The sequence below is a fragment of the Eretmochelys imbricata genome, chromosome 1 (genome assembly GCF_965152235.1).
Source record: "Eretmochelys imbricata isolate rEreImb1 chromosome 1, rEreImb1.hap1, whole genome shotgun sequence".
In the NCBI taxonomy this organism is placed as follows: domain Eukaryota; kingdom Metazoa; phylum Chordata; order Testudines; family Cheloniidae; genus Eretmochelys; species Eretmochelys imbricata.
The window spans coordinates 205910085-205937527 of record NC_135572.1 but is presented as its reverse complement, the minus strand read 5'-3'; the positions used below and the strand labels follow the sequence as shown (position 1 = coordinate 205937527).

The following is a 27443-nucleotide window of genomic DNA, read 5'->3' as shown; positions in this document are numbered from 1 at the left end:
TTCTCTTGAATGTGAAGTTCTTTAGGGCTATGTAGAACCCATATGTACCCCTGGTATTCTAAGGTATTTACCATGTCAGTGCCCAAGTCGATGCAGAGAATCGTGACTGTTCCTAGGGGCAGGGGGATGTTAGCAATGATGAAGATTAGGAAAGGTGTGATCTCAGGGATGTTACTGGTCAAGGTGTAAGCAATGGATTTCTTCAGGTTATCAAAGATCAGACGACCTAGGAAGGAAGAAATACAGATTCTTTACTACCACATGGCAGCCAGGTGGTTTACAGAAGGCTTTATTCCTAAAGCTAAACACACTAGTGCTTGAAAGCCTAGACACACTAGTTTTCCCTCCAGGCAGAGCTTCTATCACAAGCAGAACTGCAGTGCAGTGGAAGTTCAGGTATTCTATTCAAGTCATCATGAAGGCAGTATCACTATCTCAGTTCACCACCAGCAGGTTCCACTGAATATGGAGAAAGGAAACCACCTCATTTTCGAGTTCACTGGGGGGAATCAGACATAACTGTTCCTGTGAGCCCCCACTTCCAACTGCCCTCTCAAAACCCAACACCTTTTAGGCATCGCAAGTAGCTGTGGCTGGGGATTCAACAGCAGGCATGGGAGAGGAAAGCCCTATGGCTGGACTGCCTTCCATTTCACTTCTGCTGGAGGTGAACAGCCAGATAAAATTCAGGATCCTTACTTCCACAGCTACCAACACTGATATTAGAGAACAGAAGGGAGATAACGAGTTAACTTACTCCAGCCCAGGCACGGAAGTCTACACAGCAGTAAAAAGATCTGGAGGCCCGCAATCCCCAGCTAGCTGGCATAGGCCAGCAATAGGTTTTTCTTTGCTGAGCAGGCATACCCTTAGTAACCCTAATCTAGCTCGGGGAGCCCCCTACCTTACAACAGGCTTCAGGCCTAGCCCTAGCCTTGGAATCCCTTCACTTAGTAGCCAGGGGAAACCCTTAACCTAGATTAAGTACAGATCCCAATGACTTTTTTGGGGATAGAATTTCCTGCTTGGGTAGGTTTGGTAAGACTTTACTGTGAAAGTGAATTATAAACCCAAGTTAAGAGAAGTCTTTCAGAGATACTTGGTGATACCCTGTGAGATAAACTAGAATTGCCTACACTTAGTGTGCTAATTGAAGTTCAACAGGGGCTTGGAAATTCACCTTCCTCTACACCAGTTACAATGGAGGCAAAGTTGTCATCCAGGAGAATCATGTCAGCTGCCTGTTTAGAGACGTCAGAGCCAGCAATACCCATGGCAACACCAATGTCTGCTTTCTTCAGAGCTGGGGAGTCATTCACACCATCTCCAGTAACAGCTACAATGGCTCCCTATGTACAGGGAAAGAGAAGAGTTCAGTTCCCACAATAGGAATGTGCAAACTTGGATGCCCTCGAGGCAACGTACGAGTCTTCCAAGGGTATTACCATTAACCCCTCCCCAAGGGTCTGTCACAATCCTGAATAGCAATTTTTCTGAACAGGACCTGTAGCTGGAAACGGCTCTTTTAGTGCTATGTTTGGGACCCGATCAAGGTCTTGTAGGTGATCAGTGAAGGATTTTTGAAAGAGACCCTGTGTCTTCTTTGAAGTACAGAGACCTGGTACGCTTCTCTGAAGCCTGCAGTCAGTCAGGAATTTCATATCTGGACTTGCTGCTTTCTTTGGAGAACACATTGGATGTCTCTGGTCTTAGGGTGGGGTGGTAATAATGTTGAAAGTTTAAGCCCCTCTCTCCGTAAGTGTTCAGACCTTAAACCTAACTTCAGCAACAACTTTTCCCCTTGCAGGTCACTTATGAGGCCTGCAGTGATGCATGGCACTGATTTGAAAATGTGTATCATACACCTTTCCTCATAGTGTCCATATTCATATATGACGTCTATACAGAATACCTAGCTATGGCTCAGACCAGTATCACAAAGTGCTTCTGCAGCTGTTGCTGTTACTATAAAGAAAACCCTGAACAACTAGGCAGACATACTGCAGAGTGGTGAGAGATGTCTAGGCCGTGCTGTTGCTCTTGAACATGCTGCATACTTGAGCTGGTAGCTTAAAGCGAATACTTTTATGGATGATCAAATAGCTTAGCACTTTCTCCTTACCTGTCGCTGGCAACCTTCCACAATTATAAGCTTCTGCTGAGGAGATGTCCTGGCAAACACAATTTCCGTATGATGAGTCAGAATGTCATCTAGTTGTTCACTGGTCATGTCCTTCAGATCTGTGCCATGGACAACACAGGCCTTGGCATCCCTGGGATTTAACAAAAAGCACACACACCTTCCATTAACCCACAACTCTTATGTACACTACAAAAGGGAAGCCTCAGCTTTTAATATACTTAAAAAGTACTGCCTTCAGAGGAGGAGGAGATTCCACATTTTATAATGTTTGGGATGTCATATCTTGTGTGACCTACTCTTACCGTAGGAGAGGGAAGAAAGACTGTTCCTGTGTTCTACGGTCAGTGTTCCCTCTAATGTTTCCCACCGATGTGTGGAATGAATTTTGTTATGTGCACCAATATGGAGGTGATGTGTCACACATCTTCATATTAGTGCACATAACAAAAATTAATATGGTAAGGGTGGGCTGAGGAGTTCGGAGGTGCAGGAGGGTGCTCTGGGGCTATGGCGGGGAGAGAGAGGACTCCCCCCAGCTCTCTCTCCCCTGCAGCAGCACCTGGGCTGTGGGGGTGGGGGGAAGGAAGAGGCACCTCTCCCCACCACAGTAGCCCTGGGGCTGGGGTCATAGGAAAGGCACCCTTCCCCTGGCAGGTCCAGGCCGGGATAGGGGTGCCACAGCAGAGTTGGGGGCCAGGCTAGGGGCACCTCTACCCTGGCAGGTCCCAAGGCGTGTTCCCTGAGCGCCTGCATGGCACTAAGGCGTTGGCTGCGCAGCTTACAGGGAGCTTAGTCTACAGTTACAAAATATTCTAACACACACAGCTCATGTTATGCTCTAGTATTTTTTATTTTCTTACCCACATAGGGTGTATATCCATGCCAGACTACATCAGACCACCAGCTCTTATCTAGTCCAGCATCCAACCCATTACTGGCCAAAAGGATAATACATGTAGCTAATGATGCAACATTGTACATAAGGGGAAATTCCTTTCTGACCTCACAGCCAGCCACACCAAGACCCTCATATAGGGTGACCAGACAGCAAATGTGAAAAATCGGGACCCGGGGGGGGTGTTAAAAGGAGCCTATATAAGATAAAGACCCAAAAATCAGGGACATCTGGTCACCCTACCCTCAAACATGTGGTCCATTTATCCTCCTTAGCCTGCATTATCACATAATGAGTGTTATGAAGTTACCCTGTCAAAAAATCTAACCACAATATTTCATCTTCGTCAGCAATTCATTCCACAAGCTGTCTATTCACACTTCACAAGTGCTCTGCAGAGATCCTCCAAGCAAAACAAAGGCTTGGTCAGGCTAAACAATGCAGGCAGCCCAGTAACCATATAAGCAGCCAGCTTATGAATAGGGTGAATTTCCCAGATAACTATTTCAAATGCTGTGCTCTCAGGTAGTGAAGGCACCCTGTATTAACCAGTGAGGGGAACTGAAGTCCTGAAGGGAACTCAAGTATTTGTCCATAGGTCCTATCTACCCTACTTTGGCGCTATGGACCTTAAGATCAGTTTTGAATGCTATCCCCAGCGCTCCTCAGTTCCTCTGCCCACCCAAAAAATTCAGATCTGAAACTCTTGAGGGAACAGGGCCTTGTTTTGACTTTTGAGAGTCTTAACCACCTGGTTTGATTTTAAAATTTAAAATATTTCTCTTTGGAGTTGAATGGGAGGTCAACTTTTAAGAGAGTTCCAGTTACATTTCCTTACATTACAAGTAAGGAATCTTACACTCAGTATAAACTATCTTGTTTGAATTTTTGCAGGCCACTCAGATTAGACAGTTAAAACAGCCTAGCCATTATCACTTTTCATTTGAGTTCTTCCACAAACCTTTAATCAATGTTTCAGCGTCTTCGGCACTCAAAGGGGGCTTTTAGTCCAGTTTTGACATGTAGTTTATTAATAGTTAAGCTTTTCTTTAATTAAGCTTGGCCGAATTCAATTTTTTTTTTTTAAATTTCAACTTGTATCGGACTTTTTTTATGCACTTAAAACATTTATCTACTTAAATTTTCACAGTTGTGGGAAATTATGGGGGGGTCCGACAATTTAATGACAGTAGGTATTGAGATTCAAAAAAGTTAAAACTATAATAGTAAGACACAAACATCACGTATAAAAATTTATGAAGTAAATACCGTTAAGCCAAACTTCGTTCTCAAGCAGTGCTTTCCTTACTTTGCTTATCTCAAAATTTCAATTACTGATGGATTTTTTCATCAGTTTGTGTGTATACAGTGAAAATATTTTCTGACATTTACCAATAAAACAATCTAGTCCTTCCAAGCATAACAATATTGTTCTATTATAAACAAGCTTAAATAAGTTTTGGGTGAAAACTGGACTAAAATTGGACCTTTAAGTACTCATGCCTTACTTTAAGTACTTCAAGTACTTAAGTACTGAAACATTTATTAATCTTAACATTAAATACATCTTCAATGGCAATTTAGTCAGTTGTGCATCTGCTAAATTCCCTGTTAATAATTCCACAATCTCCACTCAGGACACAGTTACCAGTGCTGGCAGCTATGAAATCAGGAAGGTGTGTCCTGCTTTTGGTTTATGCACACTAACATGATGCAAACAAGCTTTTTGAGTTTTGCTTCAAAGTTATTTACCCTTATGTAAAAATCTAGTAGTTACTAGAACATTTTGGGGTCAAGTGAACATTTCACTGGATGTGTGACAAGTGCCAAAGAAATACAGTGTGCAGCGTTAGACATGTTAACTTCTAGTCTCAGATAAAGTAAAGCTAAGAGGGGATTGTGCAGGGGAGACATGAGAGGCAGTCTTTATTCTAAGACAGCCTTTTCCTTTCTATCTGCAAAGTTTTTTCTGTTCAGTACCTGGGGTTGACCTGGCTGACAGGGATATTCAGACGAGCAGCAATATCCTCTACTGTTTCATTGCCCTCAGAGATGATGCCGACACCCTTGGCAATAGCTTTGGCTGTGATTGGATGGTCTCCCGTAACCATGATAACCTGCAATGCAAACATCAGACATTGTGAAAGCCTAACCCCTTCTGTTGAGCAGCACTCTGTAGAACAGAGACAGAGTGCATACTGAAGGAGTGTTAACGCTTCCTTTTGTTGTCACAAGTAAATTGTGGTAAGGATTAAGTCTTATTTCCAGAGTTGCTCTGTTCTTGTTGAACCCTGCCACGTCAATTCAGACTGCGAGAGAGTCAGCAAGGTGACATCTGGGAAGCAAATCTGAGCTCAGCCAGATATTTAATAGGCATGGCGTTACAACAGGCCCATTTGCTGGGGATCTCAGGAGGCCAAGAAGAAATTAACAGAACATAGAAATAGAGCTCCCCATGCCCAGGTGGTTCCCCGAGGAAGGGAAAAGAGAGCAGTGCAGGGAAGCTTGCATTTCCTGGTCAGGAAGATTACTTCCATCTACAGGACTGTCATCAATACTTTTAGACCAGCACTGTGTTAAGAGACAGGAGCTAACCAACAGAATATTAGGCCCAACTTTGTCTGACTCAGACAAGTTCAGCCCCTGGATATTAGGAATCTGGACTCTCCATCAAAAACTTTTTTTCAGTCTGCTATTTGATTACCGTGGACCCTGCATTACTCCGTTAAGTTAAATGGCAAACTTCCAAAGCATTAAGTGTCTTAGCCTTTAAGAACAGCATCAGAGTGAACTGGGCCCAGGGAAGTATTCACTACTAGCTACAAATCTCCAGTCTCAGGCACATGCAGTACACATATGTGGAACACACATAAGGATCAGCATTTGAAGGAGAACCTAGTTTCTTCCAGGTCTGAATATTGGGCTCACTCAGTTCATTTGTATTTTAGCTCCTGTCATCGCACACTCAAAAAGAGATACCTTGATTCCAGCACTTCTGCACTTGCCAACAGCATCTGGCACAGCAGCACGAGGAGGGTCAATCATTGAAATCAACCCAACAAAGCAGAGTTTTTCCACAGGAAAGTTGATGTCATCGGTGTCAAACTGGAAGCCTTCCGGGAACTGATCATCTGGCAGAGCCAAGTGGCAAAAGCCTGCAGAGAAAGTCAAAAACTATGATTAGTTTGTGCCCCTAAGCAGACAGGTTTAGTGGTGAATTCACTTATTGTGAACAACAGTGGTGATGAGCTCTGGTTAGTGCCAGGTCTTCTGCTCAGGAGCCCAGTCAATGTTATTCAAAGCAAGCATAGCTCCTGATGGCTTAAAAGTTTCTCCTACACTAGTGGCTAGTTGCCAATGCCAAGTGACCAAGAACTACTTAATTTACTTTAAATGGAGCAATTTTTAATATAATGCAGCCCATGGAAAGTGATAGGTTCCAGCATGCATTGATTCATTTTGATCCAAGCAGTCTGGCTACCCTGTACGATGGGACCCCAAAACGTCCATGTAGGCTGCACCCAATATTAGAACAAGTGCATATCCCTCCCAAGGGAGAGGGTCTTTCCAGATCAATGCCGACGTGCCCGGTAGGTTAGAGACAGTTGCATTGCCAGAACAGAACACAACCCCCTGTACTTAACCCATTGCTTCTGTGGCATTCTGTGTGGAGCCAAAACCACTGCATGATGACTGCATTTCCTTACCTAGTACTCTCTCCCCAAGGCCTCCCAGTTCAAGGTAGGCATTTTGAAAAGCATCTTTTGCCTCCTCATCCAGCGGCTTTTCTTTTCCATGGATCAAAATGGAGCTGCAGCGGTCCAGGATTCTCTCTGGGGCTCCCTTCATCACCAGCAGATAGCGAGACTCTGATGGATTGGCATTCTTATGGATAGACAGCTGGGTTGTAAGAGAAGAGCTTTCACTGCTTTATAGTTGTATAGCATGAGATTAATGGGACTGTTCCCATTAAAAATGCCACACAGAATGGTTAGTTTCCACAGTGATTTGGAAGAGTTGTATAGACAGAAAGTGCTTAACACTCACTCCAAGCATACAGCAGTGAATTGGAGAATTAAGGCAGATCCATTTAAGGTACTCTGGAAACACAGGAATTCCGGCGAGTTCTCTCCCACAACCTTGGTTATATGCGAGTGTCGAGAACGCTCTAGTGTGCGTGTCATTTATTTTAAAAGATAACATTTGCACTTCAGTTAGTTCCCCAGATTCAACCTCTCCTAGTCTCCCATCACAACACTCAGATATGTAACAAAACAAAACAAAAAAAAACCTATTTGCAGCCAATGCAATCCCACTGCAGACACTGGTGTGTGTTATTCAGGGCTGATCCAGCCCCCATAGGTTAATTTATACAGTGCCTCAGGGACTAGGAACCCTTCTTCCTCAGGAGGTTCTCGTTCCCTTTTACCTGGTATTTGTTGGTAGAGTTGAATGGTATTTCCACTACTTTGGCATTCCTTTCTCTCATCTCTTTGACAGATCCACAGCACACTTCAATACATTTTAGAAGTGCAGATTCAGATGCATCACCTGCAACTGCCCTCTGTTAAAATAAAAAAAGTTTCACATTGTAAACTTGCATGCGCTCACTCCTTTCAGAAAAGGGACCAAGCATTTCAAAGAAGGCTGAAGCCAAAGTCAAGCAGACCTCTAGAACGTGGAGAAAGTTATGTAACCAACAGGACATTATAAGAAGAAGAGTTGTGGCAGTCACGTATTACAGTAATAAATTATTTTTAACAGCTTCAAGTTATGAACGAAGAGATGGAAGAAGCAGGATTACAATAGGTATAAGATTTTATGGTAGCAGATTATAAATCCTCTGTTTTTAATATAGTCACAGAACCAGTATTGATGAATAATCAAGACAGTTATTGTGTTCTGCATGGGATCTCCTACATTGCTGCTATGAAGCATAGTATACAAGCACCTTCCAGTAATGCATTAAGTGACATAATTAACATGTCAAACGCTGGACACAAGAACAATGCTTCACTTTTGCAGACATTAGACTAGGCTGGATCTTAGCTTAGCATCTCTCCTCCATGATTATTGCCATGTGGCATTTGCTTTAGTGACATATAATTATGTCAGAAGGTCAGACAAGATTAGGCACAAGTGTACTGTGAAGTTAATGAAAGATCCTATGACAGCGGCTCACTCTGCTCCTATGCCCACAACTGCCAGTTTCTTTAAAGCAAAATATACTGTCATGGAACCCACTCCTCACATACTATGTGGGAATAACCAAAAGAGGGGAGAAAATGCACCAAGCTGTGCATGAAACCTTGCTCTGGAACATTTTCAGTTCCTGTTGTGTTCTACTCCCTTAACCTGCAGATATCTGGGGTCAGCAGAAGGCAGAGATCATGCTGCAGGAGTCATACATCAATCACCATCAGAACCACCTCCCACCCCTGCCAGAAGCACAGAAAGGGAGATTGCTTCCCCAGCTTTCCTCTATGGGTCTGTTTGCAGGAAAAGCCAGGAGCAGTAGGTAGTAGTAGCTGGCCTTCCCGCCCTACATGTCCACTGCAATCCTGGGCCTGGCGGGCATGTCACAGAGACTGGACATAAATTGTTACTGCACTGCCTTCACCAGTCTAGACAACTGGATTGTAACACCAACAAATCAGAGCAAAAATTGTTGTCAGGATAGTTTAGGATGCATTTATTGAACTCACCTTCAGAATAGGTACATTTTCTTGGTTAGCCTGGAACACAGCACGGTTGCAGAGACCTGCAACTCTGGACAGAGCACCCCAGGTAAGAGAACTCTTGTCAAAGGAGGCACCTGGAAGCAGGGGGAGAAGGGAAATGTTAAGGTGCCAAATAGATCAGGGAAAAGGCTTCATTCAGCTTAGTGTAAAGTCTCGGTCTTTTCTACCTCAGGCTATAAAAAAAGCTGATTATTTGTCCTACTGGGAGTTTTGCATCTGCTTCTTCTTCCCTAAATTTTAGCCACTCATCTACTCACAAGTTACTCTGGGGAGCAGGTGGTGAGTAGGGAAAGGCCTGGGGATTAACAGAGTAGCTAAGCATTTTAAGAATAGGCTTTTTTAGTTTAGATTCTATATACTAGTAGTTATGCTTTCAGTAGTGGCAAGGGTCAGACTGACTTCCTTTCATAGACTGGGACACTAGGAATCAAAATTCTTGGGTTCCACTCCAGCTCTCCCACTCACTGTTAGGGAAGTCCTGGCCTCACTATGACAAGTCTGCAAAATGAATGTGAAAGGTTAAATGTGAAAGTTTATCACAGGGATGACAATTAAAGGACTCCTCCACTCCATTTACCCCATGTTTATTGTTGAGGAGCTTCAAATGACATGAATTGAACATGGTTTCCCTGGAAACAGTAAACCAGGCAAAAGCCTTTTTAAAAGGCATTTGCTAGTTGGGAGGGACAAAACTATTAAGCCTTGAAGATTCTTCTTCACGGAATAAACACTGGTTTATTCCTACTGTCGCCAGCCCAAGTGTTTATACGGCTTCTAATAATGCTTTGTATTTATATAGCTTGATACTTTGCATTGTATTAAACATGGCTGAAGTACTAGTGTAGACCAGACACAGCCACTTTCAAAACTGGATCAGACAAGCACGATCAGACCTATGGAAAAAAAAATCAAGTCTTCCTCACCAGTGCAAGTGCACCTGGTAACCAAAACAACATTTTCTAGTTTAGAAAAAATTAGAGAGTGGCAGAGCTAGCATTGAAACGCATGATTTACAGGCACTTTGAGCGGTGATAAGACTTGGATATTTTGCCAAGTGGTAGGTAACATCAAGGTCTGAGATCAAATCCAAAACGTGAATCTGAACTAGGGAAAGTGATCTTTCTAATGCTCACTGTCTAGGAATCACCAGTCCAGTGAGTTGTACATTCAAGATAAAGAGGAAAGGAAGTTAGAGCACGGGGCCATAATGAGGTTTATATTGATTAACCAGGAACGGTAGCAGACAAGTTCTAAATCCTCCCAACTCTGCCCTCCAGACACCAAAGTCTTTTTACGCTATCTGTAAGTCAAGACACCTCTAGCACAACATGCTAATCAGAAACTCGAATTGAGAGCGCTTTTCTTACCGCTCTGGTTCTCTGTGGTGTCGGCCTCATGAATCTGATTGTCAAACCACATGTGGGCAACTGTCATGCGGTTCTGAGTCAGGGTACCAGTTTTGTCAGAGCAGATGGTAGATGTGGAGCCCAGGGTTTCCACAGCTTCCAAGTTCTTCACCAGACAGTTCTTACGAGCCATGCGCTTGGCTGTTAGTGTCAGACACACCTGGGAGAGGAAGTGAGAAAGATGGAAGAATCAGACAGGTGCTTGTACACTGATTTAGTTCTACATAGCCCACAACTGGCACTAGAGTGCAGTAATTTTGCGTTTAGAAACTGTCGTTACCACGCCCCCACAAGAACAGAAAGCACTGATTCTTAGACTTGTTTATGAAGGCGAAAACACAGTCTGGTCTAAAATTTAAACATCTTCTATATCATATCACATTTTGGGTCAGAAGGCCTTAAAATGAAATGCCAATAAAGAGTACAGAAACTATTCAAGAACATGAGAAGTTTTTGAAACAGTTTAGCCAGACATGGCCCTGATTTACCATCTAAAGTAAGTGGGAATGGCCTTTCCCAGCCATTCAGTTGGGAACTCAAAGGCATGAGACTCTGCAGGTGGAAGGTACCTTTGTTACTTTACTTCAAAATAGTGGGGTTTTTTTGTTTGTGTGTTTTTTTTTTTTTAAAAAGAGGTTAAATGTCACCACACTGGATAGTCTCCTTCTTTTCACTGTATCAGAAAGGGAACTGCATTTATATAGTCCTGACTTTTTGACTAAGGAGAAAAGGAGTACTTGTGGCACCTCAGAGACTAACAAATTTAATTTGAGCATAAGCTTTCATGAGCTACAGCTCACTTCATCGGATGCAGAATGCATCCGATGAAGTGAGTCCACTGAATGCATCCGATGAAGTGAGCTGAAGCTCATGAAAGCTTATGCTCAAATAAATTTGTTAGTCTCTAAGGTGCCACAAGTACTCCTTTTCTTTTTGCGAATACAGACTAACACGGCTGCTACTCTGAAACCTGACTAAAGAGTTAACAGTCTTGCAATATGAAACTTTTTTATGATTTAGTAATTTGGGGCCCATGTACACTAGCTGAAGAGTGTCAAAACTGTGGTTAATTTTGCAGAAGGGTTCCAATGTAGTTTGGATGAGTTGGTACTAGGCAGAATAACGTGACTGTTTCTCAGACTAAATTAATCACTATCACAGGTTGGCCCTACCCACACAGGCCAAGAAGACTGCTCAGCGATGAGAATACCCCTTGCTACACTATAGTTTGCCTTCAAGTACGATCTAAGATTAAGTGCAACTGATTTCAAACTATCTTGATATTCCCCACCAGCTCACCGTGACAGTAGCAAGCAGACCCTCAGGAACGTTGGCGACAATGATTCCAATGAGGAAGATGACAGCCTCCAGCCAGGTGTACTCAAGGATCAATGAGAGGATGAAGAAGGTGACTCCCAGGAACACAGCCACTCCAGTGATGATGTGAATAAAATGCTCAATCTCAGTTGCAATGGGAGTTTTCCCCCCTTCCAGTCCAGATGCGAGAGTGGCAATACGGCCCATCACAGTATTATCGCCGATGTTAATGACAACACCACGGGCAGTGCCTGGAAGTGAGAGCCAACAGGCTTTAATAGAGTACTCACTGATGCCAAACACAGAAAGCTCTGGTTTGAGTTTGGAGGTGCTTAATCAGATCTCCATAGATTCATTTAAAACAACCATGTTTGTTCACACAATAGCCTTTACACCCTCATCCACATCAAGCATATGTGAGGACGAATCTCTAACCCAGCCCCAGAGCAGGAATTCTTGTGTACATACCATCACCATTGCCATGTAAAGTTCCTGCACACCTCCTCCCTTGGATTCCAATTAGTGAATAAGGACCTGCTGCATGGCAGTGCATCCACAAGATTTTTAAGAGGGCAGATAGCTTTCTGCTAAATGGATGACGTAATGACATAAGCAGGCACAGACTTTTGCTTGCTTATTACAGCAGAAGGAGAAGGGAATCCCTTCTAAATGCCAGTCCCTATTTTGGGGCCTATCCCTCTGGTACAACATGACAAGTGTCAACCAGCTATGCAGTACAACATTTCTCCTCCAACACTGGATTGACAATGTGATCTAGGCATATTATGTGTGTTGCCATAAAGATATATACGTGCATATCTGAGGGCAGAACTGAGCCCCACATGTTTACCAAAAAAGACACTACTTTTTATTTGTAAATCCTCATTGTACTCTATCTGGTTACACTGGGACACATCATGTCACACAGTGTTGGGTCACAAATGACAAAGGGAGGGGCTAATTCATACAATAGCCACTGAGTCTACTGAAGAATTCTGAAGGTGGAATACTAGTTCTGTTTGATGGGCACTGGAATTCTCTAAAGCAGCTGTGTTATTTTCAAACACCTCTGTCTGACCTCAGTTGGGTCTTTGGGTGAGAACGATGCCAGGGGAACTATAAAAACCCATGTTCCTTGTCCTTTCTAAAGGTTTGAATTAGTTAAATTAATAGAAGTAGAATAAAGCAACATCTTGAAGGAAACAGGAAACTCAAAGCTAGTGTTGCTGCAGAAGCTTACTGTCCAATTACACACAGTCAATTTCCTATCAGATACAGCCTCTCTCCAAGAGCCTATACCCTGGTTGTTTGCAGGGGATTTGGAAGTGGAGTCCATGTGCTTCCAACTACATAAAGTTACACATTAAACATTTATACTGCCATAGTTTCTTGATTTAATATTTTAACCCCCCGGTGTTACATTAGTGCACATTTTATGGAGTATTAAAGCCATGTACCTTCCACACAGTTGGTGGAAAAGAAAGCAATGTTCCTGGTCTCCAGTGGGTTCTCGTTCGTGAAATCTGGAGACCTGGTCTGAGGCTCTGACTCACCAGTGAGTGAGGAGTTATCCACCTGCATAGAAGATATATCACAATGTTTCTTGCGCAAGCGGATAAATACCCAGGAAGGAGAAGAAATTTAAGCAGGGCTTTGGAGCTGTGCTCCGGCTCCGCTCCAGCTCCAGGCAAAAACCTGCTGCTCCACTGCTCCGGAGCTGCTCCAGCTCCAGGCTCTGCTCCAAAGCCCTGAATTTAAGGGGAAAACATTGGAATTCTAGGGCACTTCTATATCATCATCAAAAAACTAACATCCCATAAATTCAGCATTGAATTTAGCTAGTTAGAAAAGTGACTCCCTTAGTATGGAATGGGGTTTTCAGAGACATTAGAAAATGCACCCACCTTACAGCCATGAGCACTTATGATACGAAGATCAGCCGGAATTCTGTCTCCTCCTTTCACCTCCACTAGATCTCCAACTACAACACCTTCAGCATTTATGCTCAACTTCTCACCATTTCTGATCACAAGGGCTTGCTATAAAAAAAGTCAAGGAATACACTACTTTAAATATAATTCAGAAAAGGCTTAAAGGGGCCAGAGGGTCTTTCCTCTCATGGTGGTAAGTCAACTTATTTATCACAGACAGGAATGTGGTTGAAGAAAACTAATGGGTTTAGTTTTCCCGTCATTAAAAGCTCCTTATGCCATGCTAATAAGGCCCTATGGCGGTTATGTGTGACATGGGCTATTTAATCCAAATCAGAGCTAAATTTCTTTAAGTGCTTTATAATCAGGCCAACAGAAGTCCAATATACTAAGAAGCTGCAGACAAGTGCTTTACTGGACACCAATAACTGGTGATACTCATCCAGCGGGGAGTATAACTAGCGTTTGCTATTGTGCACTAAGTAACTTTGCTAATGCCAAGAGAAATATGAAACTTCCACTTTTAACAGATGGAGACCCATACTGACAGGTTGGCATTAAAGAAGTAAAATCTGCTTAAAAACTAATAAAATACTCCCTAAATCCAGTCACGTATTTTGCAGTGACAGAAAGATTCTAATCTGGTTAACAATCCTGAGCTAGCTAAAGCCTGATCGACCACTGGGTGATCAGACATTACATACCTGAGGCACCATGTTTTTGAAGGATTCCATGATCTTAGAACTCTTTGCTTCTTGGTAGTACGAGAAGCAGCCAGTTATGATAACGACAGCAGCCAACACAACACCCAGATACAACTGCAATGAACAAAGAGTTAACTGAGAGCAGATTCTGACTGAAGGGTTTATTTTTCAATTTCTAATGCTTACACTAAATTGCAAAGCTACTTGCAGTCTTTGCATAGTGCATGTGCACAAGTTAATCAAGAGCTACAGTCAATTTTATGTTCCAGGAAACAGCTGAAACTTCCATTAATGAGATCTGATGTGAGCTGGAATTCAGCTGCTGAAGGCATGGATTGAAAACCATATATGTAGAAGCACAGGAATTAAACCAGACTGAGACTATAGTTATGAAAATACTACCATTCACTAAAAACCTTAGGAAAAAAAGTTCCTGGACTGAAGGTTTAGATGCAAGACAAACAACATGTCTAGCTCCATGCAAATAAGCCTAGTACACAAGTACTCACGTTATCATTATTGGGCTCCTCCTCCATTACAGCCTGGATGCCATAAGCCAGAAAACAAAGAACAGCTCCAATCCATAACAGGAGGGAGAATCCTCCAAACAGCTGCCGGCAGAACTTTACCCATTCAGGAGTGGTAGGGGGAGGTGTGAGGGCATTTGGGCCATCCCGAGCCAAAATCTCGGCAGCACGAGCGGCTGTCAAACCCTAGAATGCAGGTTGGGAAGGTAGTTTAGTTATAGCGCTGCAGTAAGGTCAGACCACCATGCTCTTCCTCAGTTTGAGGCACTGGTCAAATGTGGATTGAGCAAGCCATTCTGAGTTCATTCCTGCTCTTACGCAAGAATGAAAACGAAGGCCTGCCTCTGCTTTGCTTCCCCTTCTGCTCCTGCAAGCTAAAGGAGAGAACACTTTCCTTACAATAAAAGGGCAAAGACAATGAGAGCTTGTGTAGCCTTTTAGTGTCTCCAGGTAAGTATTTGTACTACAAATCCGCATAATAAAAAAAGCCTCACAAGTAACTTCTATTTCCAGCTCTCAGATGAAAGTACAAGCTGGCCAGGTGAAAGGAATAGTACAGGAGTTCACAATGATGATGGGCCTTCTATGTCAAAGGTGTGATGGGACCACAATTGTGGAAGTTATGACCCCCCCGAACAGTCCACAACAGACTGTCAGAGGCTCAGAAGTTATGGTACAAGCAAAAATCAAAATGGCCTTTTATGTGGCTATTTTGATTTTAGTCTTCCCAAAAAAGTCTCTCAAGTTTTCAAAAAGCTTGACTTGTATGAGAAGAATTAAGTTTCTCGCCCTACTGTGCTATAAAAGACCCAAAATAAAAGATGTCTTGCTGCATCAAACCTTGTAGGAAACAGCAGTCAACTAAACAGTACCAAACAAGGTGTAAAACCAGCATTGTACCCTGCTCAAAGTGCTGACCAATTCATGTATGTGATATTAATCTTAGCAAGCTAGCACATTTTACATGTTTCTACAATCCTCAGAAAAAAGTCAAGTGGGAGATAAGTGATGTAGAATTTTTTTTTTTTTAAAGTTTGTCTGAAGATTTTTTTTTTTTTAAACCAACTAGTTACACCATCTACCTACAAGAATTTTTTTGCCTGAAAACTGGGGAAAAAATTTTCCAGGTTGTGTGCATCCTGTACAGTCAGTTTCTCTCTTGCTGAGGGTCCCTTTATTAGGAGAGTAGAAATATACTTGTACAAAACAATCAGGACATTAAGTTCCTCTTTAAAAAAAAGACTATTTCAAAATGCTCTTTAGTTATCAAGTAAAATAACTCAGTGGGAGGTTGCTTCTTGTCTGAGATTCCAGCACCCTTTGTTATAAAAGTAACATTTTAACTACTGATGGTCAGTGTTAGGTTTGTGGCCATGTCCTGGTTTACAGCAGAGGATTACCACACAAATACACGTGCAAGAGAACACAAGCAAGAACACTCAATGCAAAACCTAAGAATCAATTTGACCTTCGAATACTTAAGAGTCAATGAATAAATCCCAACTTTGTTAATGAACAGTCACTAAAATATTTGAGCCAATCAATATAAAGGGAGGAAGGATACAAATATTTGTGAGCTCTAACTGAAAGAGTGGTGGTAAACAAATTTGACAGCACCCAGATCTCCTTCCACAGCAGGCTTATCATATCGGTGCACCTGTTCCTTTTTAGAAGTTGACAAAAGGGACACGCAAAAAAATCTACCTACCCGACTCAAGTCTGTTCCATATTTACGATGAAGTTCATCAAGGCTGAGTTTATGATCATCCTGAAGGAAAGAGAGAAGAGATTGGAGTGGGAATATGTAATAACAGTTCATGCATAACAGTGAGCAGAGGCTACTTACTGGCTTTCTACTCTTCATTCCCTTGCCAATAATAGCTTCATAAGATGGAGGTTTTCATGGCAAGGAAGAGAGTTAAAGCCGAGATGGTTCCAAAGTTGTAACCTCACCATTTCATTCCTCTCACCCTGCTTACTACTGTTCAGAGTGGATTTATTCTAGGTAGCATTGCTGAGTGTTGTTAAAAGATGTTTCAGAGTAACAGCCGTGTTAGTCTGTATTCGCAAAAAGGAGTGCTTGTGGCACCTTAGAGACTAACCAATTTATTTGAGCATAAGCTTTCGTGAGCTACAGCTCACTTCACTGAATGCATCCGATGAAGTGAGTTGTAGCTCACGAAAGCATATGCTCAAATAAATTGGTTAGTCTCTAAGGTGCCACTAGTACTCCTTTTCTTTTTGTTAAAAGATGTTGTGCTCCATCCAAGAGGTGGTTGCATTTCTAATGACGTAGACTACCCTGAAAGTGGTCTGCATCCCAAGAGGTTTTTTTGGTGGGTTTTTTTATTTATTTTTAAATGGAAGGGAAGAGGCATACAGAAGACTTGCTAAGCAAGCCAACCTCCCCTTCCTAACATGCACAGCAAACTTGAAACTGGTTAAGAGCTTATACACCTTTGTTTCCACATCATACATCACAGCAAGGAAACACGATCTAAACTAGAACCTGGTGAAATCTGGATACTAGCCAAATGTAATGCACAATTCACTCATTGTCGACAGATGTCCACAACATTAAAACTGATTAGCACTAATGCACACTACTGCTGACAGTCTCTGCAGGGGTCAGTGTTCAAGTCTAGCCAGAGAGATTGAACTCACTGGCTAAAAAGGCAGCTGCTCCACAGCAGGCCAGTCACACAGGTAGGACAATGTGGGGAAGACTGCACTTCCACTGCCGGAGCTGCGCTTACTCTGGGGGGTATACATTTATAATATGGCTGCACTGAAAACTTACTAGATGCCTTTAGTTTCTGTACCAATGTCAGATTTTTAAAAGGTAGGCACCTGAAGACAGTGTTTTCAAGGCAGTGCATGTTGTTGAAGAGCCACCAATTCTTCCCCTTCCTCACTTTCTTACCAATGAGACTTCCTTTTTCAGTTCATCCATATCCTTCTTTTTCTCTTTCTTCCCCTTTTTCTTCCCAGCACCATGTTCTGATGTAGCAGTAGGCTCATACTTGTCATGTCCAGTCTGAGAAAAAAAAAAAGGCGTTTTGAGAAATGGCTGACGTTTAACTACTTCAGTAATGTGTATGGTTTCTATATTCCCCATGCACAGAATTTTATGTCAGACAACTACTTACATTTAAATTATGCTACTTTCTTATAAACAAGCTGCTAAAAAGACTAGTCTGCTCAATAACATCCCTATACTGCACGGATTACTGCCAGGGATTGCACAAGTGCTGGCTGAAGTTACTAGACAAATAGCAAGCTGCACCCTATTCACAGATAAGTTTTGAGGTCTGAGCCTCAGTCCAACCAGAAGTGATCCACATCACAAGAAACCAGCTCCAGACTACATACAAAATTCCTTCAGATGTGTATTAACTCTTTGTTTTCTCATGTTAATCTAAGGGGGTGAGTGGGGTGATAATGGGGCAGGAAGAGAAGAGCGTCAATAGTTTAATCAATTTGAAAACAGATTTGACATTTCATGCATCCCAAAAACTTGGCAAGAGTTCATTTCAAGATACTTCCATACTTGCTCTGACAGTCTCTGAAACAAACAGTGCAAATTATTTTTGAAGACTGGTTTTATTTTATAGAGCAGATCCTCCTATAAATATTTTGGCATATAAGCAGGATGTGTGTTATCACAAAAACAAATAATCCACCCACTTAGAGCTGTGTATGCCTCATGGAACAAACTGACTATGCTTACATAAGAGATGCCTGAAAATAGACTTATTCCCCTTAATTACATAGGGTGTTTGCATGAAATTGTGATCTTTGATGCTTAATTCAGGCTGTGGAGGGTAATAAGCAGCAGCAGACAAGCACCAAAGCAATAGAGATGGTTTTCATACAGATGTCTGTGGCAATCAAGAGACACGGGAAGAGGAGAAGTATAGGACAATTAAGCAGCAGAAACCTCTCTAAATCGAAAAACAAATGGAATTTCCCTATGAGGCACTAGTAGCCCTAGGCACTTTGTGTCCCTGCCTATTGCAGTGGGACCATGAAATGCAAATACAATCTCCCTCTGCTCCACCCATCGCAAGGTAGATTTCCATACTTGCACAAACCTCTCGTGACAACTCTTCCCCCTTCCATTTTGCGTAACATTTAACAATTACTAACATTTTCCTTTGGCACTTTTTCCACCACAGTTAAAATGACAGGCTCTGATTAAACCTTAAGCTATAATGGCTATTATGAGAAATGGATGATAATAAAACTAATACAATAACCTACTCACTATGTTGTGCATGCACCTCTGATCAGAAATTGGATTACTGGCAAGTCAGAGTAATGCATGCCAAGAACCTGTTAACAGGGTCTAATATTCAAGCATTAGGAATGACCTTTCACAAAATCTAGGATAAAGAGAAATATTTAATTACACCAGTGGTTTCAAACTATGGCCCACAGGCCTTGGGGGTCTGCAGACTATGTCTAAAATTTCCAAAGGGATCTGCAACTCCATCTGAAAATTTTTTTTTTTTTTTTAGGAGTCTGCAAATGAAAAAAAAGGTTGAAAACCATTAAGTTACACTGTACATCTGAACGTAAAACTGACCATAAACTAAACAAGTGAAACCAAGCAGTCTATTTTCATTGCCGACACTGACAGAAAAGATTCCATAAGGAACCATATTCCCTTCTTTACTAGAGGTGAGAATTTATGTTCATACTTCTGCATGCAGCCATAGGAGAGCTGTGCAACAGTCAAAAGAACACTGCAGGTTATTTTTAACGAATAGAGTGGAACTTGTCTTTTACCTCCTCTTTTATCTGTAAAGAATGAAGTACAGCTAAAGATTGTCAGCATTCTTGACATTGTCTTCATCATACTAAAACCACATTTTTTAAAAAAGGTGGAAGCAGTGTTACATGCTTAGAACAGCACTGAACTTGTAAGTACTGACATTCCAAGATCACAAGAATCTGCTACAAGGCAACTTGAAAGATATTTTCAGAGTACAGAAAAAGTTGCCATAATTTCAATCCACATCCTCCAGTCTGACACAAATTTGACTTTAAATTATGAATTGATACTAGGCGTTTACCCTCTGCTGTACACAATGTACATTTCATGATCTTCCTGAAGCTTAAAAGGCAAGTGTGATTTCCAAATGTACATACAGGGCGGGGTGCACAGTACTGTGTAAAATCTGTCTGCTTCACATTACTTTCCCTAATACTTTTGTAATTCTGCCTATTCAGAAAGTAGCTGTAGGTTAACTTGCTCATTTCAGCCCTGTATTCCACCCCCCACCCCCACCCCAATCCAAGCCACATCCTGAGGGCACTCTGACCCAACCATGCTGCCCAGAATCCTGTTTGAATGAGTAAAATATACTGAGTGGTCCTTGCAAGGCCTACACATCAAAAAGCCAATTCAATCTAGCAGTTTAAACTGAAAGCATAATTCAGATCTCATATACTGCTCTGACTCACAATTCCCATTTCTACTCATTTATTGAATGTTCGTTTTTAAGTATGGAGATTTTCCAATCTAAACATGGACACCATTCATGGACTTTAAGATCAGAAGGGACCATTATGATCATATAGTCTGACCTCCTGCACAACGCAGGCCACAAAATCTCACCCACCCACTCCTGTAACAAACCTCTAACCTATGTCTGAGCTACTGAAGTCCTCATATCCTGGTTTAAAGACTTCAAGGTGCAGAGAATCCTCCAGCAAGTGACCTGTGCAGAGGAAGGCGAAAAACCCCCAGGACCTCTGCCAATCTGCCCTGGAGGAAAATTCCTTCCCGACCCCAAATATGGTGATCAGCTGAACCCCGAGCATGTTGGCAAGACTCACCAGCCAGACACCCAGGAAAGAATTCTCTGTAGTAACTCAGACCCCACACCATCTAACATCCCAACACAGGTCATTGGGCATATCTACCGCTAATAGTTGAAGATCAATTAATTGCCAAAATTAGGCTACCCCATCTCATCGCTTCCATAAATTTATCAAGCTTAGTCTTGAAGCCAGATATGTCTTTTGCCCCCACTGCTTCCATTGGAAGGCTGTTCCAGAACTTCACTCCTGATGGTTAGAAACCTTCATCTAATTTCAAATCTAAACTTCCTGATGGCCAGTTTATATCCATTTGTTCTTGTGTCCACATTGGTACTGAGCTTAAATAATTCCTCTCCCTCTCCGGTATTTATCCCTCGGATATATTTACAGAGAGCAATCATATCTCCTCATAGCCTTCTTTTGGTTAGGCTAAAGAAGCCAAGCTCTTTGAGTCCCCTTTCATAAGGCAGGTTTTCCATTCCTTGGATCATCCTAGTAGCCCTTCTCTGTACCTGTTCCAGTTTGAATTCATCTTTCTTAAACATGGGAGACCAGAACTGCACACAATATTCCAGATGAGGTCTCACAAGTGCCTTGTATAATGGTACTAACAACTACTTATCTCTACTGGAAAATACCTCGCCTGATGCATCCCAAGACCACATTCGCTTTTTTCATGGCCATATAACATTGGCAGCTAATAGTCATCCTGTGATCAACCAATACTCCAAGGTCCTTCTCCTCCTCTGTTACTTCCCAGCAATGCGTCCCCAGTTTAACAAAAATTCTTGTTATTAATCATAAATCTCATTCTGCTCTCACCCTGAACCTAAAGCTACAGCAGCTAGGCACAGTTTCTGCAAGTGGTCTTAAACACAGTTATATTTGAGTGTGATAATCTGGTTAGGGATTGAAAATGGATTTACCCCCTAGCCAGGGTGGGGAGGGGAGGCCTAAATCAGCAGTTTCTACATAAATTAAGACTGCACTGAAGTTGGCCTAATTTTCAGATGTACTTGAGCACCTACAAAATTCAGCGAGAATTGCAGGTACTTAGGTTTTCAATTTTCACAAGTGAAAAGTTCCAAGCCCTTATGGTTGCAAAGCACCCACACTTCAGGTGTTTCACTTAGCCCAGGGGTAGCCAATAGGCAGACAGCGGGCCAAATGCAGACTGCCAGTTGCATTTGACTAGACCGTGAAATCTTATTTACTTTTTGTTACTGCGGTGTGAAAAATGTTTTTCTGGAGTCTGGACCTTGACTATACTTTGATCAAGAAATTTGGACCTTGACAAAAAGGAATTGACTACCCCTGATTTTGCCAAATGACAGTGATCCACAAGGAAACTATCCCTGCAAGAGGTTGGGAAATGTCCCTGTTTTCCACTGGTCCAGTCAGAGCTTCTTAGCCAGAGCTTTACAGGCTTTACACAGCCCAGATCTGTGACTATGTTGGGTCCCAAATAAAGGAGAGCAGGAAGCCTAACAGAGCAGGTTATGGTAGACACTGTAAACAACAAAAGCAATGATTCTTGGCGGGGGAGAAGGGCAGCAGAAGAGACATTCAGATGTACCATTCTATAAGGTCTCAATCTATGCTGATTGAAGTGATGCATGATGCGAGCCAGAGTTTTTAAAAAAAAAAAAAAAAAAAAAAAAAGGATTGGAGACCTCCTCTTGATATTTACATTATGAACAGTATGGCACAAGGCAGAATGAGTTACTGTCCTGCTGCCTCAAAGACAGTTTCCAGTAATTGTATTCTCCAGTCATGGGCAAGGACCACTTTCCCAGTGATAGACAGCAAAACTGCCCCTCATCAAATTTAGGAAATGCTATAGCTAGCCTTTCCCCTTCTGCCCTCTCAAAAAAAGCCAACTTTGAATGTTCAGCTTCCGGCTTCTGATTTTACAGTACAACATGGTTACTCTGAATCAGCGGGTACAGTACCCCTGGGAGTACTCAAACGTCTTCCAGGGGGTACATCAACTCATCTAGATATTTGTCTAGTTTTACAAACAAACAGGCTACATAAAAAGCACTAGCGAAGTCAGTACAAACTACAATTTCATACAATGACTTGTTTATACTGTTCTCTATACTATACACTGAAATGTAAGTACAAAATTTATATTCCAATTGATTTATTTATAATTATATAGTAAAAATGAGAAAATAAGCACATTTTTCATAATAGTGTGATGTGACATTTTTATGTCTGATTTTGTAAGCAAGTAGTTTAAGTGAGGTGAAACTTGGTGGTACTCAAGACAAATCAGGCTCCTGAAAGGAGTAGAGTAGTCTGGAAAGATTGAGAGCCACTGCTATGAATGACTAGCACATTGCCACAGAAGTTTTACGGAATGGCTAGGGAGACCTCATTACACCCCACTTAGACACAATGAGCAGACTTGCTGTTTTCAGTTCTATACTCAACTTCTCCCTCCCCCTTTATGGAAAGAAGTATGTGGAAGCCACACTTAAAACTAGCTATGTTCAAAAGCTGGGCCATTCATGGAATAAAAAGACAGCAAATGCTAGATAACCCTCTGTGTTCCATGGAACTATTTTCATCAGAATCATAAGTAGAGCTGGCTTCTGAAACCCAGAAAACTCATGATTGAGCAGTCCTTCCTGATTTGTGGGGCTGTCCTAATGTGAAGCATGATTTGTTCTTGCTGTAGGACAGCACAAATAGGCTCCAATATTCAAGACAATATAGAGCACACTACTTGCCATGTAGAGTCAAACAAACAGATACAGCAAAAGGGAGATCATCATGTGGCCAACTTTTTCAAAAGTACGAAGTGATTTTAGGTGCCCAACTCAACACTTTACAGGGGCCTGATTTTCTGGAAGTACAGAGCACCTTCTGAAAGTCAGCGCCTTTTTAAGGGGTCAATTTGGGCACCCACAAATCAGTAACTGCTTTTGAAAGATCCCTTTTCTCAGCTGGTCTGTTCCCCCCAAATTTTGCTAGTTTCTGGCAAGAAAAGAAGCCTAGCCAGGGCTGAGCAGGCTTCAATTTTGAGTCTCACTTCCAGAGGTGAAACTGTATGCTTCAGTGAGTGTATCCTACAACCAGTTTAAAAAAAGGAAGCGGAGGGGAAAAGTAACAGAGTAAGCTGCTGCTCCTCCTTAGGCAATTTTCAGGCAAGATGGTATAAAAAGCAGTTCGGGATAATACAGAGAATGAGACAGTCTCTTGGCTACCTCTGTTCCTCACAATCCTGTGTGTCTTGAGGGGACAAGAGCTGAGCTCCTGACAGCTGTACTATTTGGCTGAAAACCCAGCAAAGCAGCCAGTCATCAGATTCCTCCTCCCTCACTACCATGTAAGTAGAGTGGCTGTTTCCATCAGCTTCTTTTCATACCCCCTACCTTCCCCATATATAGCAGTTATAAGGAGCACAGTTCTCCCTTCCCATGAACTGACACTTGGTTAAAAGAAAAAAGGGGGGGGGGGGGAAACCTTTTTCCTGTTTGGATAAACCAAGCAAAGATGGGTGAACAATATTTGTGGTTAAACCACAGTCTTTCCTCACTCAGTTCCATTTCACATCCCTTGCTTTAACAGGCTCTGATTTGACACATTCAATAGAACAGTGTTGCAAAGTCACAAGATAGTACACACATTCTGACTAAGAACACACACACATACACACAAACTAACTACTCTGTCACAGATTTTCCATTAGTACCCCTCCTTGCTCCTTCGTTTTAAGTTTCAATACTAGGTCAAAAACAGTCTTAATATGCATAACCTGTGTCACTTTACATTTTTAAGTTCTTATATAGAATACAAAACATTAAAATATCCAACACAACCCCCACCACTCAGAACACCTTAATCCACCCCCACCCTGGCCTTTGGGCTATAACTGCAGTGAACAGTTTCTACAGGATGTTCTGACAATGTGTTTGAGTCAGGAGCTTTACAAAACCAATTTACATAATACAGTAGATTAACTGTACCTAGTTACAGTGGCCACGAAGTTTGTAGTGCCAATTACCCTTTTGGACAACTGTAAATAATTAAACAACCTAACAGACTGAGATACATTATACGCTCCAGTGTTTTTTCTGGGCTACTAAATAACAGGACTTTGCTGTTTTTTTTCTTTTTTAATTAGCGTCTGCACAGTCTTGTGTTGTCATGGCTCTCCTACCATTCAAGTATTTACGTCAACATCGTGACTGCTAAATGGCACTGATCAATCCAATGTTAGGTCAGTCAATATTTGTACAGCACTTTGGAAACAGACCACTGTAGCTGCTAAATATTATTACTAAATAAGCAGAGTCATTTTAGAACCTTTCAGAAAATGTTTTAAGAACCTTAATAGAAAAAAAAAAAGTTTCCCTCCACATAGTTACCTGTACACCATCTAAAATATTCAGATTAAAAACAGACAATGCTTTTTATTTTTAAAACTGAGTCTAAATGATCAACTAGGGAGGGTTTTTCCTTTATGCTAGCTTTAAGACACAAAGTTCTTCTCTGTCTGTTCCAAAAGTCTTGGCTTTTGCTTTCTTGGCTTCACTCAACCTTACTATTTTTATTATTATTTATTATTAAGGGATTTTTATTATTATGACTAATCAGCCATAAGAAGCTCTTTTCATTGCCAGTTACAACCTGGCAATCTGAAAGGAATCAAAAATGCCGATCCAGTCCCTTACCCAAGAGGGGAAAACTACATAAAGCATTGTGTTATACCATGCCAACAGTTAACAGGTTTGGTGCGATGCAATGAGTTTCTCAATCCTGAACACCTTCCTTCCCTCCCCTTTTTATCACTGGCTCTGGTTACTATTGCTAAACAAGCAGTACCTATTACCATGCAAACTTTCCCCTCTGGGCCTTGTACTTTACACTCCTTAAAGTACTTTTATAATAGCCAGAAGATATTTAAATGACCATACTTTCAAGTTTAGCTCCAGAAGGGCATCTGATAAGGTTACCATACAACTAAGATTTCTTTTCCATGTTGACCTGGGGACTGCTAGTATAACCTTCAACCTGGAACATGCATTCACCCACACCATCCACAGGCAAAGGCCCTTTATAACAACCTGAAAAACTTGGCCAATTTGTTAGCCACAGACCCAATGAAGGGGAAAAAGAGGAAAAAAAAAAAGTAAAGTTATCAGAAATGTTACACAGAACTTTTTCAGATGGGGCACTCTCCATTTTAACAGACTGGTCTGCTCACCAGGTTTCTACAATAGCTTAAACATTAGATTAAGGTCTTTACTCCCTCCCCCCCACCCCCATTTTTTTCCTATGCAGCTTTTACTCATGTTAGAGCAAATTTCATTCTTTTAAGTGTTAGGATTTAAACTAAGATCAGTTTCAAAAACCGAAACCTTCCCCTGTATGCCTAAAGCGATCGGATGCGTGTGTGTGTGTGTGTGTGTGTGTCACACACACCCCACCCCCTAGCGGCTTATTCATCGCGTAAAGTTAGAGCCCGGCATCAACGCGGCCGGACCCCTGGCGTGACCGCCCCTCCAACGCCGGCTGTTCATTGCCTGCCTAGGGTCCCGCAGCCTCCCCGGCACCCAGGGCCGAGCCCACCGGCCCCTTCCGACGTCGCGCCCCCGCCCCGGCCGCACAACGGGCACTGCGCCCCGGCGCGTAGCTCCGGGCCCCGAGGGCGGGCGGGCGCCTGGCGGAACAGCGGCGGCCCCGGCGTGTGGCGCCCGTTGGGGGCGCCTCCCTCCTTCCGGGCCGCCGCCGCCGCCGGGCCTCGGCAAAGCCACGAGGCGCCCCCGGGCCACGCCCGCCCGGAGCCGGGCCGGGCCCGCGCGCCAAAGGGCCCGCCCCGCCGGGCTTCCCGCACACTCACCCCCTTGCCCATGGTGGCGGTGCCGGGGCGCGCGGTCTCACTCGGGGCTGCCACGTGTCCTGCGCCGCGGCGGGGACTCCTCCTGCTGCTGCTGCTGCGGCGGCGGCTGCACCGGCGACTCCGCGGCTTCCCCGCCCTCCCGAGCGACTCCCGGCCCGCTGCTGCTGCTGCCGCCCCCGCAGAGCTGCGACTGCGGGCGCCGCTTCCCGCCGCCTAAAGAAGGGAGCGAAGCCCCGCCCCCCGCCTCGCCGGCTTCGCTCGTGAGAGCGGGCGCGCGCCAGCGGCCTGGTGTGTGAGCGCCGGCCCCGGCTCCGCCCTGCGCGCTCCCAGGCAGCCCGCGCGCGGGGGGGGGGCGGCTCCCTCTGGGGAGGGAAACCCAGCCGGCATCGGCAGAGGCGTCGCCACTGCATCCGTCGTCCGCCTGCCCCCGCCGTCCCAGACCTGGAGGCTGTTCGCGCTCGGCCCCGGGCCTGGGGAGCGGGCACTACCAGGTGCTTCAGAGGCAAAAACTCCATAAAGTTTAGAGCCGCGTCCATCTGCAACCGTGGTCCGCGGATATCCACAGGTTTTCAGGGTCCACACCTAACAGACACTTACGTAAACGTGTCTCAGGGAACACTTCCTGGTAGGACTTCTTCCTCACATACACTCCCACCCCCCTCAGTACAGTGTTAGGAAGAAGTGATACAGACACCCAGTGCTCCTTTCCAGTGAGTATAGTGTTAGGAAGAAGGGTCTGATATCACACACCCATCCACCCACACACTTTCAAAGTAGATGCACAACAGATACCACAGGAACAAGAAGGTTTCATGCAAGAAAGAAGTTTGAGGAGGTCAGTCTCTACCAACCGTCTTACACACGTTGTGCCATCATTTATACTTGTGCAAAGGGAGTGTAAAACACTCTTAATGAACCGCATAAGTGAATAATTTGTGATGTGGTAGAATTTTTACCAAATCAGCAGGTGCAATGGATTGGAGAATCAAGCCTTGCATGCATGGCCACCATGGATGTGCACCGAATGCATGCATGCAATAGACATACATCCACATTCCATGCATGTCAAGACCTCCTCACTCTAACACACAAAACC

General features: G+C 43.1%; 1 protein-coding gene across 1 annotated transcript in view; it reads right to left on the bottom strand.

The window, feature by feature from the left end:
* Positions 1-26526, bottom strand: part of ATP1A1 (ATPase Na+/K+ transporting subunit alpha 1) — a 31809-nt gene extending 5283 nt beyond the window's left edge. The window contains exons 1-17 of the mRNA XM_077822757.1: positions 26348-26526; positions 17588-17701; positions 16373-16432; positions 14647-14850; positions 14138-14251; positions 13407-13541; positions 12960-13077; positions 11485-11753; positions 10147-10345; positions 8744-8853; positions 7468-7602; positions 6746-6938; positions 6018-6193; positions 5019-5155; positions 2123-2273; positions 1181-1349; positions 72-226 (exon numbers count right to left, since the gene is read on the bottom strand). Coding sequence (XP_077678883.1) covers positions 72-226; positions 1181-1349; positions 2123-2273; positions 5019-5155; positions 6018-6193; positions 6746-6938; positions 7468-7602; positions 8744-8853; positions 10147-10345; positions 11485-11753; positions 12960-13077; positions 13407-13541; positions 14138-14251; positions 14647-14850; positions 16373-16432; positions 17588-17701; positions 26348-26359 — 2451 coding nt within the window. The 5' untranslated portion in view covers positions 26360-26526. The remainder of the gene's footprint in view (positions 1-71; positions 227-1180; positions 1350-2122; positions 2274-5018; positions 5156-6017; positions 6194-6745; positions 6939-7467; positions 7603-8743; positions 8854-10146; positions 10346-11484; positions 11754-12959; positions 13078-13406; positions 13542-14137; positions 14252-14646; positions 14851-16372; positions 16433-17587; positions 17702-26347) is intronic.
* Positions 26527-27443: the final 917 nt, after the last annotated feature.